The 16868-nt window shown below is 32.8% G+C and overlaps 1 protein-coding gene across 1 annotated transcript; it reads right to left on the bottom strand.

Moving 5' to 3' along the window:
* Positions 1-15711: 15711 nt before the first annotated feature.
* LOC105421179 (protein FAR1-RELATED SEQUENCE 5-like) lies at positions 15712-16437 on the bottom strand. The gene has a single exon (XM_011627585.1). The coding sequence runs from the start codon at positions 16435-16437 to the stop codon at positions 15712-15714; it is 726 nt and encodes a 241-aa protein (XP_011625887.1).
* Between the last annotated feature and the right edge of the window lie 431 nt (positions 16438-16868).

The raw sequence follows: 16868 nt of genomic DNA, 5'->3' as shown, positions 1-16868 counted from the left end.
AAAAGTGAAATAAGTGGAATTTTTTTTTTGGCTATGTATAATACCATTTCCGGCAAGTTGAAGGTAACCGTTGTTTTCTATGTTTATTTTATTGGTTTCATAACGTTTTAAAGGGAAAAATGGCCATTATTTTCTGTAGACAAACCTTCAATTCTGACCAGCTCAACTTTCTATAGCGTCATGGTTAAGGGGTATTTCCTTTATGGTGAACGTTATAACCGTTATGACAGCCATATTTCAAACCTTGGTAATGAACCCTAGTACCATGTTGTTGCCATGACCATATGAGTCATGGCAAGCTTTAACATCAACCGTGTTTTAAAACTTGGCACTCTGCGAATCCAGACAGGATAATCGTTTTAAGCTCATTTGGTGTGGACTCGTACATTGATCTCTCATGGTTCCACCAAATTACTAGTCTGCAGCTTTTCTTTTAAAATTCATTGAATTTTCAACTGGAGTTATGGGCTAACTTTAGTCGGAATCCGTAGTTTTAGAGACTTGATTTGGATTTATCAACTGCACTCGTATGTCTCCTTCTAAGGTTGTCCAAAAATCTCATAGACCTTGTAGGACGGTGTTACCATTTATTAGATGAATTCTTAGGATAGGGAATTTGTTAGGGCTTGTATTCACCTTTTAAAGAGCTAGCATCTCACTTGTAACAACATGCATCAGGTGCTGCTACTGCAACATGCATGTGTGTTCATGCTGGTTATTGTAGTTTTTGTAGATGGAGAGAGAGATTGTTGATTTCTGTTTTGAGAGAGAATCTGTTGATTGTTATTTTCGTTGGGAGAGCGGTGGGATTTATCCCTTTAGAAAGCTAATTTAACTGTTTTGTGGCGGTGGGGTTGTAGCCTGCTCCATATTTAGAAATGAGAAGTATAGAATAAGACTACCTATATTTGGTTGTCAAATTGCATATTTGACGTCTATAAAGTGCTTGTGATCTCTTTGTATCATATGTATTTGGCGTTATAGTATTCAATCCAAAAATAATAATAATTTTAGTTATTGACTGGTCTTTTAGGACTATTGCTTAAATGTAAAATGAAATATGATGGTTGTCAGCTCGAAAGCAATGCATATTCTTTCTCCGCTGCTGTATCAAATAACTCTAAGCCTCCTCTCTTATCTCATCGGATATAAAAGATTTCTCTTTTTTATTTTGAAAATTCATTTGACATTTCATATTCATTGTAATCATGGTTAGATTCTAAATCTTTACAATTTTAGATTCAAAATCCATCTTTAAAATAGATTTTGGAGACAAAACTCATTTAAATAGTTGAGGTGGGGGACCTAGCGTGGCCTTGTCCTCATTAAACTATTAGTCCTTTATGTCGTCTTGCCATAAAGAAGGTAGGGGAACTTAACTCCCTATTAGTGGATCTGTGCGGTACCGCTATTCATCATCGCCTAGTTTCTTCTCCGATGTTTGTGTTTCCCCTATTTTCGTGTGCTGAGTGGGGAATAATGTCCTTGTAAGATATATATATATATATAATGTCCTTGTAAGAGAGAGGGGAATATTCAAAATACAAAGGTTCAAGATAGAGAGAGTTGTGAAGGGTGGATTAATTAATTTTGTAGTCGATTCTTTAAAAAAAGTTATTTTTGTAGGGCAATTTTGTAAATATTATTACAAGACAAGATATTTTTGTCATCTCTATAAAGGGTAAAATTGAAATTTTAATTAAAGGACAAAGACACTCTACAAATAAAGTTTTAGGACATTAACTTTTAAAATGGTATTGTATTTTTATGAAAATTTCAAATTTATCATTGCTTAATGGTAAAGTTACTTATTTAAAGAATTTTTTAATAAAAAAATAATGATTGTTTTGATAATTACACCCATTACAACCCCTTCTAACTTGAACTTTTTGTATTTTGAGGGGTTGTTAAGTCTAGATAAACCCATATATATATATATATATATATATATATATATATATATATATATATATATATATATATATATATATATATATAGATTGACGTATCAATGTATATTTTTGAAATAGATGATCTATTAAAATGATATTTAATAGATCAAAAATAGATAATATACATGGATTTTTTATGATGAGTATATAGCAGCATATTTAGCCGCTAAACTAGAAAGAAAAAAGAAGAAAATTAATATTGATTATCTGAAAAAATATTATCTTTCTATAGAAAATCAGCATATCAGGAAATGGTATATCCAAACCTTTCAACCAAGATTAATCGAACTAATGCATAAAAAATACAACAAATTTCTCAAAAAAGAAAGAGAAACAAAATGATTTTTTATATGGTTAAAAGAAATATGTATCCAATATAAAATCAATATTCCCTCATTTGATAATCTTCAAACTTTAGAAGAAAAAACATATATTAGCACGAATGGTACCACTACTGCTAGTACACACCCTCCTGAAAAAAGTATAATACTCAAAGGAGTAACTCCATCAAGTAAAGGAGAACCACCACAATCATTATATGATATAATTGCCACACCATATAAAGTTTTACCCAAAGAATTAGGGTAAAAACAAGAACTTATTCCTCATATTGTGGAACAAAATAATTATACAAATCTATATATGCAGTCTCTAGGAAAACAAGCAGAACGAATAGAAAGACTTGTTTCAAAGGAAGTAACTCCTTCCCTTCCTAAGGCAGTCCTGTTTAAACCACCTCCAGAATTAAATAAAAATAAATTTCATATTGGTGAAAATAATAAAACCTTAATGGATCAGTTAATAGCCAAATTAGTTCAATTAGACATAAAAGGAATTCCTTCTCCCAAAATCAGTATTCCTTTACCAACTATACCTAGTCCATTACCAGAATCGTCAGATAAAAGAAAATCCAAAATACCAGAGCATGAAACAATGATGCTCCAGGAAGAAATAGAACCAATTATAGAGGATACTATCCAAAACCAGGAAAATGCTTTTATGGATACTACACCTATTGATATAAACAGAATAGCCTATGGTAAAACTTGGAAACCAATTACAGCTTTACCATATCATAAAAGACCTACACCTGTTGATGTCCAACTTGAAGAAGATGCTATACAACAAGTTGTGTCATACTCAGGAAGATCAATAGTTAATTGGACAATAGATGGTTTATCTGAATTAAAAATATTAGATGTCATGAGACACATGACAATGTTTGCTTCTGCAAACAAAATGGCAGGCAACCCAGACCAAGAAGTTGCTAAAGCAATAGTTAATGGATTCACCTGCTGGTTAAGAGGATGGTGGGATTTCTATGTTGATGATGAAACCAAGAATAGAATCCTTACCAATACTAGACAATGGACAACCAGGAATGAACAAAACTAAGAAATAATTTATACTGAAAGTGATGCAGTGAACACCTTAATATATACCATTACACTTCATTTTGTAGGAAGTACGGCATTATTAGCAGCAAGATCAGAAGATCTGCTCTCTAATCTTTGCTGTCCTACATTATCTCATTACAAATGGTATAAGGATGTCTTTTTCTCAAGATTATTAATACGAGAAGACTGTCAACTAGACCACTGGAAAGAAAAATTTATTGCAGGTCTACCTTACTTATTTGCAGAAAAAGTCAAAGATAGACTTAGAAAGAAACATAATGGAATTATAGTATATTCAGCCTATACACTTGGAGAACTCTTAGCATAAATATGTGCTGAAGGATTAGCTTTATGTACTGATCTTAAACTCAAAAGACAGCTAGATAAACAACAAATTACCAAGAGAAAAGAACTTGGTGATTTCTGTGAACAATTTGGATATTATCTAGATAGGAAAAATATGCTTGAAAAATTATATAAGAAAAAGAAAAAATATAAAAAAGATAAAGATAAATCTAAATCAAATAAAGTACATAAACAATATAAGAAGTTTAAAAGAAAATTCATAGACAAATTCCCTCCAAATACAAAGAATAAAAAGAAGCTTCCAGTATGCTATAAATGTGGAAAGGTTGGTCATTACAAACACCAATGCAAATTAAAAAAGAAAATAGAATCATTACATTTAGATGATTCAACTAAATCAAAAATATATAACATCAGTAATTATGATTCCATATCTTCAGATTCCACTGAATCACATATAGAACATATTCAAGATGATGACCTTTTATGGACAGAATCATCTGATTCCTCAGACTCCTCAACAGACACAGAATCATCAAATCAAATGAAAGATACTACTTGTAGTTGTCCTATACCTACACATAATCTTCATATGCTTACTCAAGAAGATAATTTAATATTGGATATTATTGAGAAAATTACAGATCCAGAGGAAAAAAGATCTATAATCACTAAATTTATTACATTAACCAAAACAAAAGCAAAAACACCTCCAATCAATAAAACACCTGATGAATACAATTTTGCTTCTATTATGAAAAGAGTAAGTGAACAACATACTTCTCAACAAAAAGAACCTTCAATTTCAGACTTAAAGCAAGAAATTAAAGAGATTAAAAAAGAAGTATGTCAATTAAAGAATATGATCAAAACTCTAGAATTACAACAATTATCTCAACCAGAAACTGATATAGATGAAATAAAATTCGATCAGCTCATGACCTATGAGCCAGATCCACCAGAAGATATACCAGAAACTTCAGAAGCCAAACCTCATGTGGTAACAATTCCTTCTGTTAATTTAATAGATAAAATTATGATTAAAAAATGGTTTGTTCAAGTCAAGATAATTATAACAAAGGATTATAGTTTCGAAACCTCAGCCTTAATAGATTCAGGGGCTGACCTTAATTGCATCAACGAAGGTCTAGTACCTTCCAAATATTTTGATAAAACAACTCAAATATTAAATACAGCAGATGGCAGTAGACTCTTTATCAATTATAAATTATCTAATGCTTCTGTCTGTAACAATCATCAATGTATTAATACACCATTTATTATGGTCAAAGGATTAAGCCAAGCAATTATACTTAGAGTCCCATTTCTTACACTTCTATATCCTTTATCAATAGATCAAACAGGAATATCTTCGAATTATCAAAATGTACCAATACACTTTGAATTCATTCATAAACCAAAACTAAAGAAATTAATAATGTAAAACGTCAGTTACAAAATAAAGAAAAATTTCTTTGTACTTTAAAACAACAAATTAAATATAAGTATATAGAAGAACAAATACAAGAACCTTTGATTCAACAAAAGATTCAATCAATTCAACAACAAATAGAAACTTCTATATGTAGTGAACATCCTAATGCTTTTTGGGAAAGGAAAAAGCATAGTATTAGTCTACCATATGAACAAGGATTTGATGAAAAACAAATACCTACAAAAGCTAGACCAATACAAATGAATACTACCTTATTAGACATGTGTAGAAAAGAAATAGATGAACTCCAATTCAAAAAGTTAATAAGACCAAGCTCTTCACCTTGGAGTTGTGCAGCTTTTTTTGTAAATAAAAATGCTGAAAAAGAAAGAGGCGTCACTCGATTAGTCATAAACTATAAACCTCTTAATAAAGTTTTAAGATGGATTCGATATCCTATCCCAAATAAGAAAGATTTATTAGATAGAGTAGCCAATGCTTGTATCTCTTCCAAATTTGATATGAAATCTGGATATTGGCAGATACAAATCCAAGAACAAGATAAATATAAAACAACATTTAATGTACCATTTGGATAATATGAATAGAATGTAATGCCATTTGGTTTGAAAAATGGTCCATTAGAATTTCAGAAAATAATGAATGATGTCTTCAATGCTTATTATCAATTCATGATAGTTTATATTGATGATGTCTTGATCTTCTCTGAATCAATAGATCAGCATATCAAACATATTAATACTTTTATAAATGCAGTCCAGAATGCTGGATTAGTGGTATCGGCAAAAAAGATAACTTTATTTAAAACCAATATTAGGTTTTTAGGACATATGATTCACCATGGCACAATTATCCCCATAGATAGATCCATACAGTTTGTTGATAAATTCCCTGATCAAATACTTGACAAGAAAGAACTTCAGAGGTTCTTAGGATGTTTAAATTATGTAAGTGATTTCTATCCTAATCTTGCCATAGATGCGAAACCTTTGCATGATAGATTAAAAAAGAATCCTCCACCTTGGACAAATATTCATACTAAAGCAGTTCAACTAATAAAACAAAAGGTCAAAACACTTGTTTGCCTTTCTCTTCCTCATCCTACTGCTTTCAAGATAATAGAATGTGATGCCTCAGAAATAGGATTGGGTGGTATTCTCAAACAACGCATCGATAATCAGGAACAACTACTCAGGTATACTTCTAAAGCATGAAATCCAACTCAACAAAACTATTCTATGGTCAAAAAGGAATTATTAGCCATTGTTCATTGTGTGACAAAATTCCAAAGTGATATTTTCAATCAACAATTTCTCATACGAACTGATTGTAAAGCCGCCAAAGATATTCTGCAAAAAGATGTTCAAAATCTAGTTTCCAAACAAATCTTTGCCCGCTCGCAGGCTATCCTGTCCGCTTTTGATTTCACTATTGAACACCTTCCCGGGTCTTCCAATTCTCTTCCTGATTTCCTTACCCGTGAATTTTTGCAGGGGAGGCAACACTGACGCCAACGACGAAGAATCACCACTTTCACTTGCACTACAGCTTTTCGAAGCTAATAGAAATATTACACTGTCACGTTCACCTAATTCCATGGGTTCTCGTAGCAATTCTCGCCACGATAAACGCCCATGAATATAATACCATTCGAAGGTAAATTCCCGCCTTTGGCAACCCTTTCACCTTCAAATTCCCCTATTCACCAAATAACTTGTACTGAGGCTAATACCTCTAATCCTATATATTCTCCAGCCCAATCTTAATCAAATCCAATGCCTAATATACCCAAGTCCTCATATATTGAATGAGCCTACCTTATGGACATCATCATTGATGAACATCACATCAATACAGACCCCATCAAACTTGCTCCATTATATTTGATAAATCACTTAAACCCAACCAATGGAGTCAAAACCAGAGAATATTATGAAGCAATTCTTATGGAAACATGATCCATATCTGTTGTCCATTACTACCAGCAGAATACTCGAGTCATTGCTTACTCAAAAGTCCAAATTAAGAAATTGCTCTCTTATGATGAGTGGGGTTGCAATCCCGCTCAAGGAAAGAAATTACACAACCCCGATTTTTCATACAAATATTACAAATATGCCGAATATATAGAGGCCTGGCATAAATTATTTTATTACCAAAATCCAAATAATACTCATAGCTGGTATATCCAGTTCAAGTTACCTATTTTCGAAAGATTCCCCAATTGGTTTAAAAACTGGTTTTTAGTCTGGGGATCAACAATTGCAATTTTACCTCATGCTTTCAAAACAGTGCAGGAACAATTTGTGCAATTCAATAATAATGATAATACTATTGACACTCACTTTTACTTTATGGCTTTATACTAACTCCTATGGATCATGAAATGGGAATATACCATCTCTGTTAATAATACAGCCGACCATACTTACATTCCTAGACTGGGCAAAACCATCTCAGTCAAATGGTGGGATATCTTTAACATGGACCCAACCACCATAACTCCCAAAAGAATACCTCCTCAAACACCTATATATCAACCAAGCCCAAACACAGCCAATACCTCCTTTGACTTTCCCACATATCTAAGAAACATGCTCCAATCCAACCCAAATGCTTCAAAGGAAATGTTAGAACAACAGATGAAAGAAATATTCGCCGAAGCAGGAAGAAAACCGGTTTCATCAGACGAAACCGTTCAATCGTCACCATTACACACCAATAGATACTTGCAACACAGTGAAGCGGATCCAGAAGAAGAAACATATCCCGAAGAAGACGATCCAAAAGAGTTCAGTCAGAGACCCTAAAAGCTCTACAGTATCACTGACAGATAAGACAAAGCTCCACCGACATAATATCAGATATGACAAAGCTCTACCGACAAAGATGCCCTGTCATTATCACTACCGACAAAAGAAGACTATTCAAGATGCCGTTACTGTAGCCACCTTCATAAGAAACAAAAGAACTTACTGTTCAGAGATGCCGTTACTGTGGCCACCTCCATAAAAAACAAACAGACTTACTGTACAGGATGCTTTTCAAAGCATCTTCTTTTTATTTTTTGTCTCTACCTCTCCACTTTATGTCCTCTCACTCCTTTATGTCCTCTCGCCATCCTCATCCCTTTGCTTCACCGCGAAGCAAACTCGGCTATAAAAGGGCAAGGCCCTCTCTCATTTCTCTCAAGTCGAAACTCAGGTATCAGGTCTACAACCCTCTCCGAGCTTCTCTGCTCTCTTTCTTCTCTGCTCTCATTTTCTTCTCTGCTCTCCTTTTCTTCTCTGCTCTCCCTTCCTTCTCGACTCTCCCTTCTCTCTGCTCTCCTTCTCTGCTTTTTCTCCCGGAGATACGTTATCAACCATCAAAGCTATATTGACCTCATAGATTTCTATCCATTCACCTCCAGATTCTATCTCTCCTCCTTATTTTTATATCAGCATGTGTGATTGCAATCTGAATTCTCTTCATTCATATTGCCCCCAACACTGGAAACTCTTTTCCAGTTACTGCATATGTAAACTGTAAGTGTATTAATTTTTGTATCAGTTGTTATTAAGTCCGTAATGTTTTAAGTATTTACATTCTGTAATCTTTCTCAGTTTAGTCTGTAATATTTTACACTCTGTAATAGTTTTCAGTTTGTAATAGTGTGTATCAATACAGTTTGTTTGCATACAGTCTGTTATGAAGAATTTTTATATATAGTATGCAATTTAAAATATTATTTAGTTTTAAAATAGGAGATTTCAACCACGCACAGTGGATAGTTATCGATATATCCATTATACCTCTTATTTGTATAATTCTCTTCTGTCTAAACTTTTACAAAATTCTACAAGAAATAGTCAAATATAACAGTTTAATATTCACATATTTACTATAAACAAATACATGCTTTTTACTGGAGATCTCGGCGCGTTTTGGTCCAGAATGCTGGATTAGTGGTATCGGCAAAAAAGATACCTCCTGCTTTCAAAATAGTGCAGGAACAATTTGTGCAATTCAATGATAAAGAGTCTACTGCCATCTGTTGTATTTAATATTTGAGTTGTTTTATCAAAATATTTGGAAGGTACTAGACCTTCATTGATGCAATTAAGGTCAGCCCCTGAATCTATTAAGGCTGAGGTTTCGAAACTATAATCCTTTGCTATAATTATCTTGACTTGAACAAACCATTATATATATATATATATGTGTGTGTGTGTGTGTGTGTGTGTGTGTGTGTGTGTGTGTGTGCGTGTGGTTGGCATACGGATGCATCCGTAGCTGTAGAGGTAAGGTGCACCTTCAAATTTTATCATAGTATCTAATTTTGACGTAAAATGTTCTTAGGATTATCACAAAATTTATTTTTATATCTAATTATAAAATTTTCAATTTAAGAAATGGTAAAAATCAAGTAGATCTATAAACATGTGAAAATCTTGAAAATTGACGGGCTAGATAATATGTTTTAAAATGCAATATTTTTGAGGCTTAATTTTTTTATGGACATACATCTTGATGTCGAGATAATCAATCGAAGGGTTTTTCAACATTAAAAGTACCTTTTTCGATAGACTTTTGAGGTGCATCCATAGTTCTACATTATAAGGTTGCATCCTTATATAAAATTTTTCATATATATATATATATATATATATAGATAGATGGAACATATTATAAAACGCCTATAAGCAAAAATGAACAGTGATTTCGTCTACCCTTATCACCGTCCAAATTTCATCACACGATCACGATTGTCCGGTAATATATATATATATATATACATATATACTACAAAACACCTATAGGCAAAAATAAACAGTGATTTCGTCTACTCTCATCACCTTCCAAAGTTCATCACACGGTTACGATTGTCTGGTAGTATTTCATTTTCATTTTTCTTTTCTACAAATCGGAATGATCTGAAATTTGGAGCCTGAGTTTATAAAAAATAGGTGAATCTACTAAAAATATCAAAAAACTGTTTTACATGAAATAAATTGAGCAAAATACCCACGAAAAGTTTCAAGGGTATTTTGGTTATTTTTTACCTGAATTATGTTTTTTATATTTTTATTAGATGCGCCTCACTAAGATGTATACACGCTCCAAATTTCAAATCATTCTGAACTGTAGAAAAAAAATGAAAAATAAAACACTACCGGACAATCATGACCGTACGATGAACTTTGAACGGTGATAAAGGTAGGCAAAATTACTGTTCATTTTTCAGATATGTATATATATCTGCATACGTATGCCAACACTACCGGACAAAATTACGGTCATGATTGTCCGGTAGTGTTCAAATTTATGTATCTGAAAAATTTATGTATATACATTTTTCAGATATGTATATATATATGCAGTTGGCATACGTACGGTCATTTTTCAGATATTGTACGGACAATCATGCATACGTATGCCAACTGCATATATATATATAAAAGTTGCAACCTTACATAAATTTTTCTGATATATATATATATATATATATATATATATATATATATATATATATATATATATATATAGAAAAGTCTTCCCAACACCTATAGGCAAAAATAAACAATGAGTTCGCCTATGTTCATCACTGTCCAAAGTTCTTATATATATATATATATATATATATATATCTATATATATATATATATATATATCTATATATATATATATATATATATATATATGGAAAAGTCTTCCCAACACCTATAGGCGAAAATAAACAGTGATTTCGCCTATGTTCATTACCGTCCAAAGTTCATCGCACGGTCATGATTGTTCGATAATTTGGAGCGTGTGTAAATCTTAGTGAGGAACACCTAATAAAATTATGAAAGAAAAACATTTGTAAAATATAATTGACCAAAATACCCCCGTAATGTTTCAGGGGTATTTTGATCAATTTATATTTTATAAATTATTTATTTTTTATATTTTTATTAGATTCTCATTTTTTGATGAACACACGCTCCAAATTTTAGATCATTTCGATTAGTAAAACAAAAATGAAAATTGAAATACTACCGGACAACCGTGACCGTGCGATAAAAAATGAACAGTGATTTCACCTATGCTCATCACCGTCCAAAGTTCATCACATGGTCACAGTTGTCCAGTAGTGTTTCAATTTTCATTTTGTTTCTACTAATCGGAATGATCTAAAATTTGGAGCGTATGGATATGTTAGTGAGAATCACCTAATAAAAATATGAAAAAAATAATTTGTAAAATGTAAATTGACCAAAATACCCTCTAAATTTTATGGGGGTATTTTGATCATTTTATATTTTTCAAATTATTTATTTCATATTTTTATTAGGTGCACCTCACTAAGATGTACACAATCCCCAAATTTCAAGTAATTTGTATTTGTTCAAAAAAAATGAAAATTGAAATATTATCGGATAACTGTGACCGTACGATGAATTTGGGTGGTGATGTGGGTAGGCAAAATCACTGTTCATTTTGTCCTATAAACATTGGAAAGAGTTTTCTATTATTATATATATATATATATATATATATATATATATATATATATATATATATATATATATATATATATATATATATATATATATATGGCACGCTTTCTATACTTCCCCTATAGCATAAACCTGATGTGCTTCCCTTATCCAATCGTCCATTCTGAATGGATGGCTGAGATGACCCTACTGACAATGTCATGTCTCTACACTATTTTATTTTTAGTTTTTTATATACAAATTATTTTGACACCAAATTTTGGAGGTCCACTCCTCTATTAAACTTGCACCTATAAAAACTATTATAAACATATTATCAATAAAATAAATGACTAGAATACCCTTGAATAATTCTAGGGGCATTTTGATCATTGCATTTTAACGAAAAATTATTTCGAATATTTTTTTGTAGGTGTGCCCCAATGAGAAGATAACACGTATCAAATTTCATATTCTTACACTCTGTATAAAAAAATAAAAAATAAAATACTCTGAAGCGTTGGATCTAAAATCAAATGAAGAGTGGCTTACTTGATCAAAATTGGATGGCTGGACGGTAGGGGAAGCATAGATCTTTTATGTTCTAGAAAAAAATTAAAATTCAAACACCATCGGACATCCGTAATCATCAAATCGGCCCATATTCAATCTGGGTCTTTCTATGGCCGATCTGACGCTCACAGATGTCCAATAGTGTTTGAATTTTAAATTTTTTTTTATAAATCCAAATCACGTAAAATTTTAGTCGTGTATTCTTCTCATCAAGATGCACCTAATAAAAATATATATAAAAAAAATTCGTGGAAACAATATTAATCAAAATACCTCTTGAATACTTTCGGGGGTATTTTAATCAATTTATTTCATGTAATTTTTGTTTTAATATTTTTTGTAGATTCACCTATTTTTTAAGAACACACGCCAAAAATTTTAAGTGATTTGGATTTGGAAAAAAAAATTAAAATTTAAATACTATCGAACATCCGTGATCGTTAGATCTGTCCAGATTCAATTTGGGTCGTGGGCGTTTATTGTAGCGGTGCACACCTGGGCACACAACATCTTTTCATATATATATATATATATATATATATATATGATTTGTCTAGAGTTAACAATCGCTCAAAATACAAAGGTTAAAATTAGAAGGGTTTGTGATGGGTGTTTATATCAAAAAGATGGTTACTTTTTGTTTAAAAAATTATTTTAGCAGGTGACTGAATTATTAAGGACGGGAAAATTTGAAATATTAAAAAGTACATTGCAATTTTGGATGTAAGTGTCCCAAAATTTTATTTGTAAAGTTCCCTTATCTTTTAGTAAAAATTTCAACTTTACCCTTTATGGAGATGACAAAAGTACCCTTTGTTCTGTAGTAATATTTATAAACTTGCCTTTAATGATGAATATATCACAAAAAGTAACTTTTTTAAAAAAACTAGACTGCAAAATTAGTAAATCCACCCTTCACAATTCTCTTTATCTTTAACTTTTGTAATTTTAAGTTTATAACCCTTCAAATTACAAAGGTTAGGATAAAGAGAGTTGTGAAGGGTGGATTTATTAAGTTTGCAGTCTATTTTTTGGAAAAAGTTACATTTTGTGATATTCATCAAAAATAGTTTTAATGCCCAAATATCCTCAAATTGATCATCTCGATATCAAGATGCATGGACTTGAGAGAAAAATGGTTTTCACATATATATAGAGAGAGGGAGAGATCATGTATGTCTAATAACTTAGCAAATTTGTACTCCTTTTCAAATTTTTACAGTTACACATCATGATTATCAAATTTTTAGTGTTTGCTTGAATGAATAGTGGAGCAACCAAGGTGTGCTATACTTTACACTTAAAGGGTACAGAGAATTGTGCATCTCTTCCATTTCACTATTTATATCACTCCGATGGTATAATGTTTGTTTCTAATTTTTTTGCATTCTAATAGTGGAGCAGGCCGTTCACATATTTTTTGCATTTGAGTATATAATGTTTGTTTCTAATTGTTTTACAGCCAACTTGATAATAACCAGTTCACTGGTAGCCACATTCCAGCCTCCTACAGTAACATGTCAAAATTGTTGATTTTCTTCTAGAGAGTACATTATGTCCTCTAGCCAACCCCAGACAATTTGGGATCAGGCTTGGATGACGAATATGATGATATTACTTGTTTCTCTTTTAATTACAATGTACAACAACTATTTCGTGCTTCCAGTGCTTGTTTGATATGTGCTATCACTTATTTCTTTTTCTTTTTGTTTAAATGTTTCTTGGTCATGTACCATAAATACATGAAGAAGGATGCTGTGTAACTGTGCTTGTTGGGGTTCTTTACAAGGATGCAGCGTTCAAGACACGCCCAATGAATGTACTCAATGAAAGGACTCTCAAAGGAGTATTCTTTGGAAACTATAAGTGACATTCTGATCTTCCATCTATTGTTGACAAATACATGAAGAAGGTACACGTCACATGAAGAAGTTCATTAGACATTTAGTATCATTCTCAGAGATCAATAAGTTGTTTGAATACATGCTCAAATGGGACGGCCTTCGCTACATAATTCGAATGGAAGAGTGAAACTTGTAGAGGCAAAAAGAAATAAATTACATGTTGGTGGTTGAGTCAGCTCAATTGGATTAGCTTTTTTCAAGAATCATTTGTATCTGGCTTTTTCTTATTTCATGAGGTGTTTAACCTCCTTGTAGCTTTCCAGTGGTTTGTAAATGATGGTAATTGGTCTTTGTTTAATTAATGGTAATATTTTGTGAATGAAATTCTCTGGTTTTTGGTATTATTCAATTTATGGTTTTTTTTTTTGAGACACATACATAAACAGAGGAAGAGAGGGAGAGAGAGAGAGAGAGAGTGAGAGAGAGAGAGAGAGATCATTCAAATCTATGGCCTATGGGAGAGAGTTGGTTATCCAAAGTATGTCCGTGATGGTTATAAAGCTATTATGCACTACCTATGGTGTGGTAAAATGTGAGAATGTATCAAACGCTTGACAAAAAAATTAAAATAAAATGAGAACTGTGGGGATATAAATGTATTTAATTATCCAAGTAAACCCACATTCCACACATTAATGACATACATGGAAAAGAAATAAATGTTACACATATATTACAAAAAAGTTACCAAATAGGTTCTTTAGATACCCCATAAAGAGGTCCTTTACTTGCTCTCATAAAGGGGTCATTTACATTCCCACAAAATTAGATGAATATTGAATATTCACATAATCTCCAAAGTCAAGTACAAAAAGAGGTATTTACATGTCTCCAAAATTCAACAAATTTGTCAAGTCTTTTACATGCCCCATAAATAGGTCTTTTACATACCCGCAAAATTCATTGAATATTTATATAACCCCTAAAGTCAACTAAAAAAATGGGTTTTTACATGTCTCCAAAATTCAAAACATTTGTTAATACAAAAATACCATTTAAAAAATCCTCAATGCGAATGCAGTCTCGCAATTTGTCATATCCTCCATGCAATTGCAGCCCTTTCATTTGTCATGGCCTCAACTCGGTTTGAGGTCCTCGGTAGCTCTACATTCCACACGCCCTCACTGGATAGTTACACTTGTCATGTCCATTCTTATTGCAAACTTTACAATTTCTTCCAGTGGGTGGCCTTTCCTCCCATGAAGGTTCTATCCTTTTAGTCCTTGGTCGTCCACTGCTCGTGCACATGCTGGATCGAGTACAAGGGAGGAGGCATCAACTGATCTAGTATTTCCACATACTTCATCTTAAGCAGTACTGCAATGAGTGGAAGATGATGGTGTATGAGTATTCGACAATGACTCTTATTGCATTGACCTCCTCTACTAACTTTGAGAAACCCATCTTCACTTTTTCAAATAGATCATCATTTTCTAATACTGGCTTTATAATTGGTCTCACCAGTTCATAAAGCTCATGACGTCGAATGAAACTCGGAAATTTAGATATAGTCAAACTACTAGGACGACATTTGTCTTTGACACCCTTCTTTGCATCCATTGTCCAACGGCTCAAAATATAGTTAAATGGGATCTTCAGTACATTCCTCATGTTGAATACTTTGAGCATATGTGAACAAGGGATCCCAACATGCTCAATGAACTAACATGAGCATGTACACTTCTTCTCTGATTCAATGAATGTAACAGTCCGAGGGATTGATACACCACCAATGTCTTTCACCTTATATTTGGCAAAGTCATCATTGTCTTCTATTAACTTGCTAAGGCAATTTGAGGACCTTACTACCTCTTCTTGGAACTTTCTAAATACTTTTTGAGTGTATGTCTTTGCTGCATGCTCCTCGATAAGGAAGGCTGTTATTAGAATAGGTGTGGATGTAAGATCTTTACAGTTTTTCTCTTTTTCTTTGATGAACTTATTGTTTTGCAACTTTTCAATAGTATTCATGAAGTTTTGCAAACCTGTACCAGAAGCGACAAACATCTTTAAATGACGATTAAACCCTTCCCTTCGTTGTGTGGTTTTCATGCCGGCTGTGAACCTATCAACTATGTATGCATCAACCCATTGAGTGCGACAACCATATAACAACTTGAGCCAACTTTCCTCTTGAAGATCATATTTCTGAATCGTAGCCAACCAATCGCCCTCAAAATGCTCAATTGTGTAGGCTGCAATACACTTCTTGAATACCTCTAAGAATAATGGGTGTGCGCGCTCAACATGGCTTAGATGTGTTTTAAACTTTCCCATGATGTGCCACTTGTAATAGTGATGATTAGTATTCAGGAAAATTCTCTTAACTGCAGCCGTTATCGCTAAAGCTTGATAAGTGATAACTGTACCTCGTTGGCGGCCTCCCATTGCCTCTAGCCAATTCTCAAATAACCTAATGAAGGTTTCTGCAGTCTCATTGAAGATGAGAGCACATCCGAGAAAATTGTGTTACCGTGATGATTAACTCCAAGGATTGGGCCACAGGGCATACTGTTTTCATTTGTTTGGTATGTATTGTCTAAAGTTACCACGTCATTAACAAATTGGAATCTACCCTGGTCCTAGGCATGCTTCAGTGTGAAATCTACCCTGGTCCTAGGCATGCTACGGTCGGGTCTTCAGCTATTAAAAGGGCTCCCCTTGCGGAACTCGGCCCTGAAATTGTTAAACTTCGTGGCTATGCTCTCTCACTGAGCTCCATAAATGGTGAAAAGGAAGTTTTCTCTTATTTTGACAACCTCTTGAATGAGCTAGATGAGTGGAGAATGGAGACTCAGAGGAAGGAGGTAGAGGTGGCC

Source organism: Amborella trichopoda, chromosome 2 (genome assembly GCF_054954075.1).
Source record: "Amborella trichopoda isolate Santa Cruz 75 chromosome 2, AtrichopodaSantaCruz75HAP2 v2.0, whole genome shotgun sequence".
Taxonomy (NCBI): Eukaryota; Viridiplantae; Streptophyta; class Magnoliopsida; order Amborellales; family Amborellaceae; genus Amborella; species Amborella trichopoda.
The sequence above is the reverse complement of the archived record's forward strand: the minus strand, read 5'-3'. Positions and strand labels throughout refer to the sequence as shown.

Excerpts from the sequence above, each read along its gene's own strand:
- LOC105421179 (XM_011627585.1), bottom strand. The coding sequence starts at position 16,437 with ATGGGAGGCCGCCAACGAGGTACAGTTATCACTTATCAAGCTTTAGCG.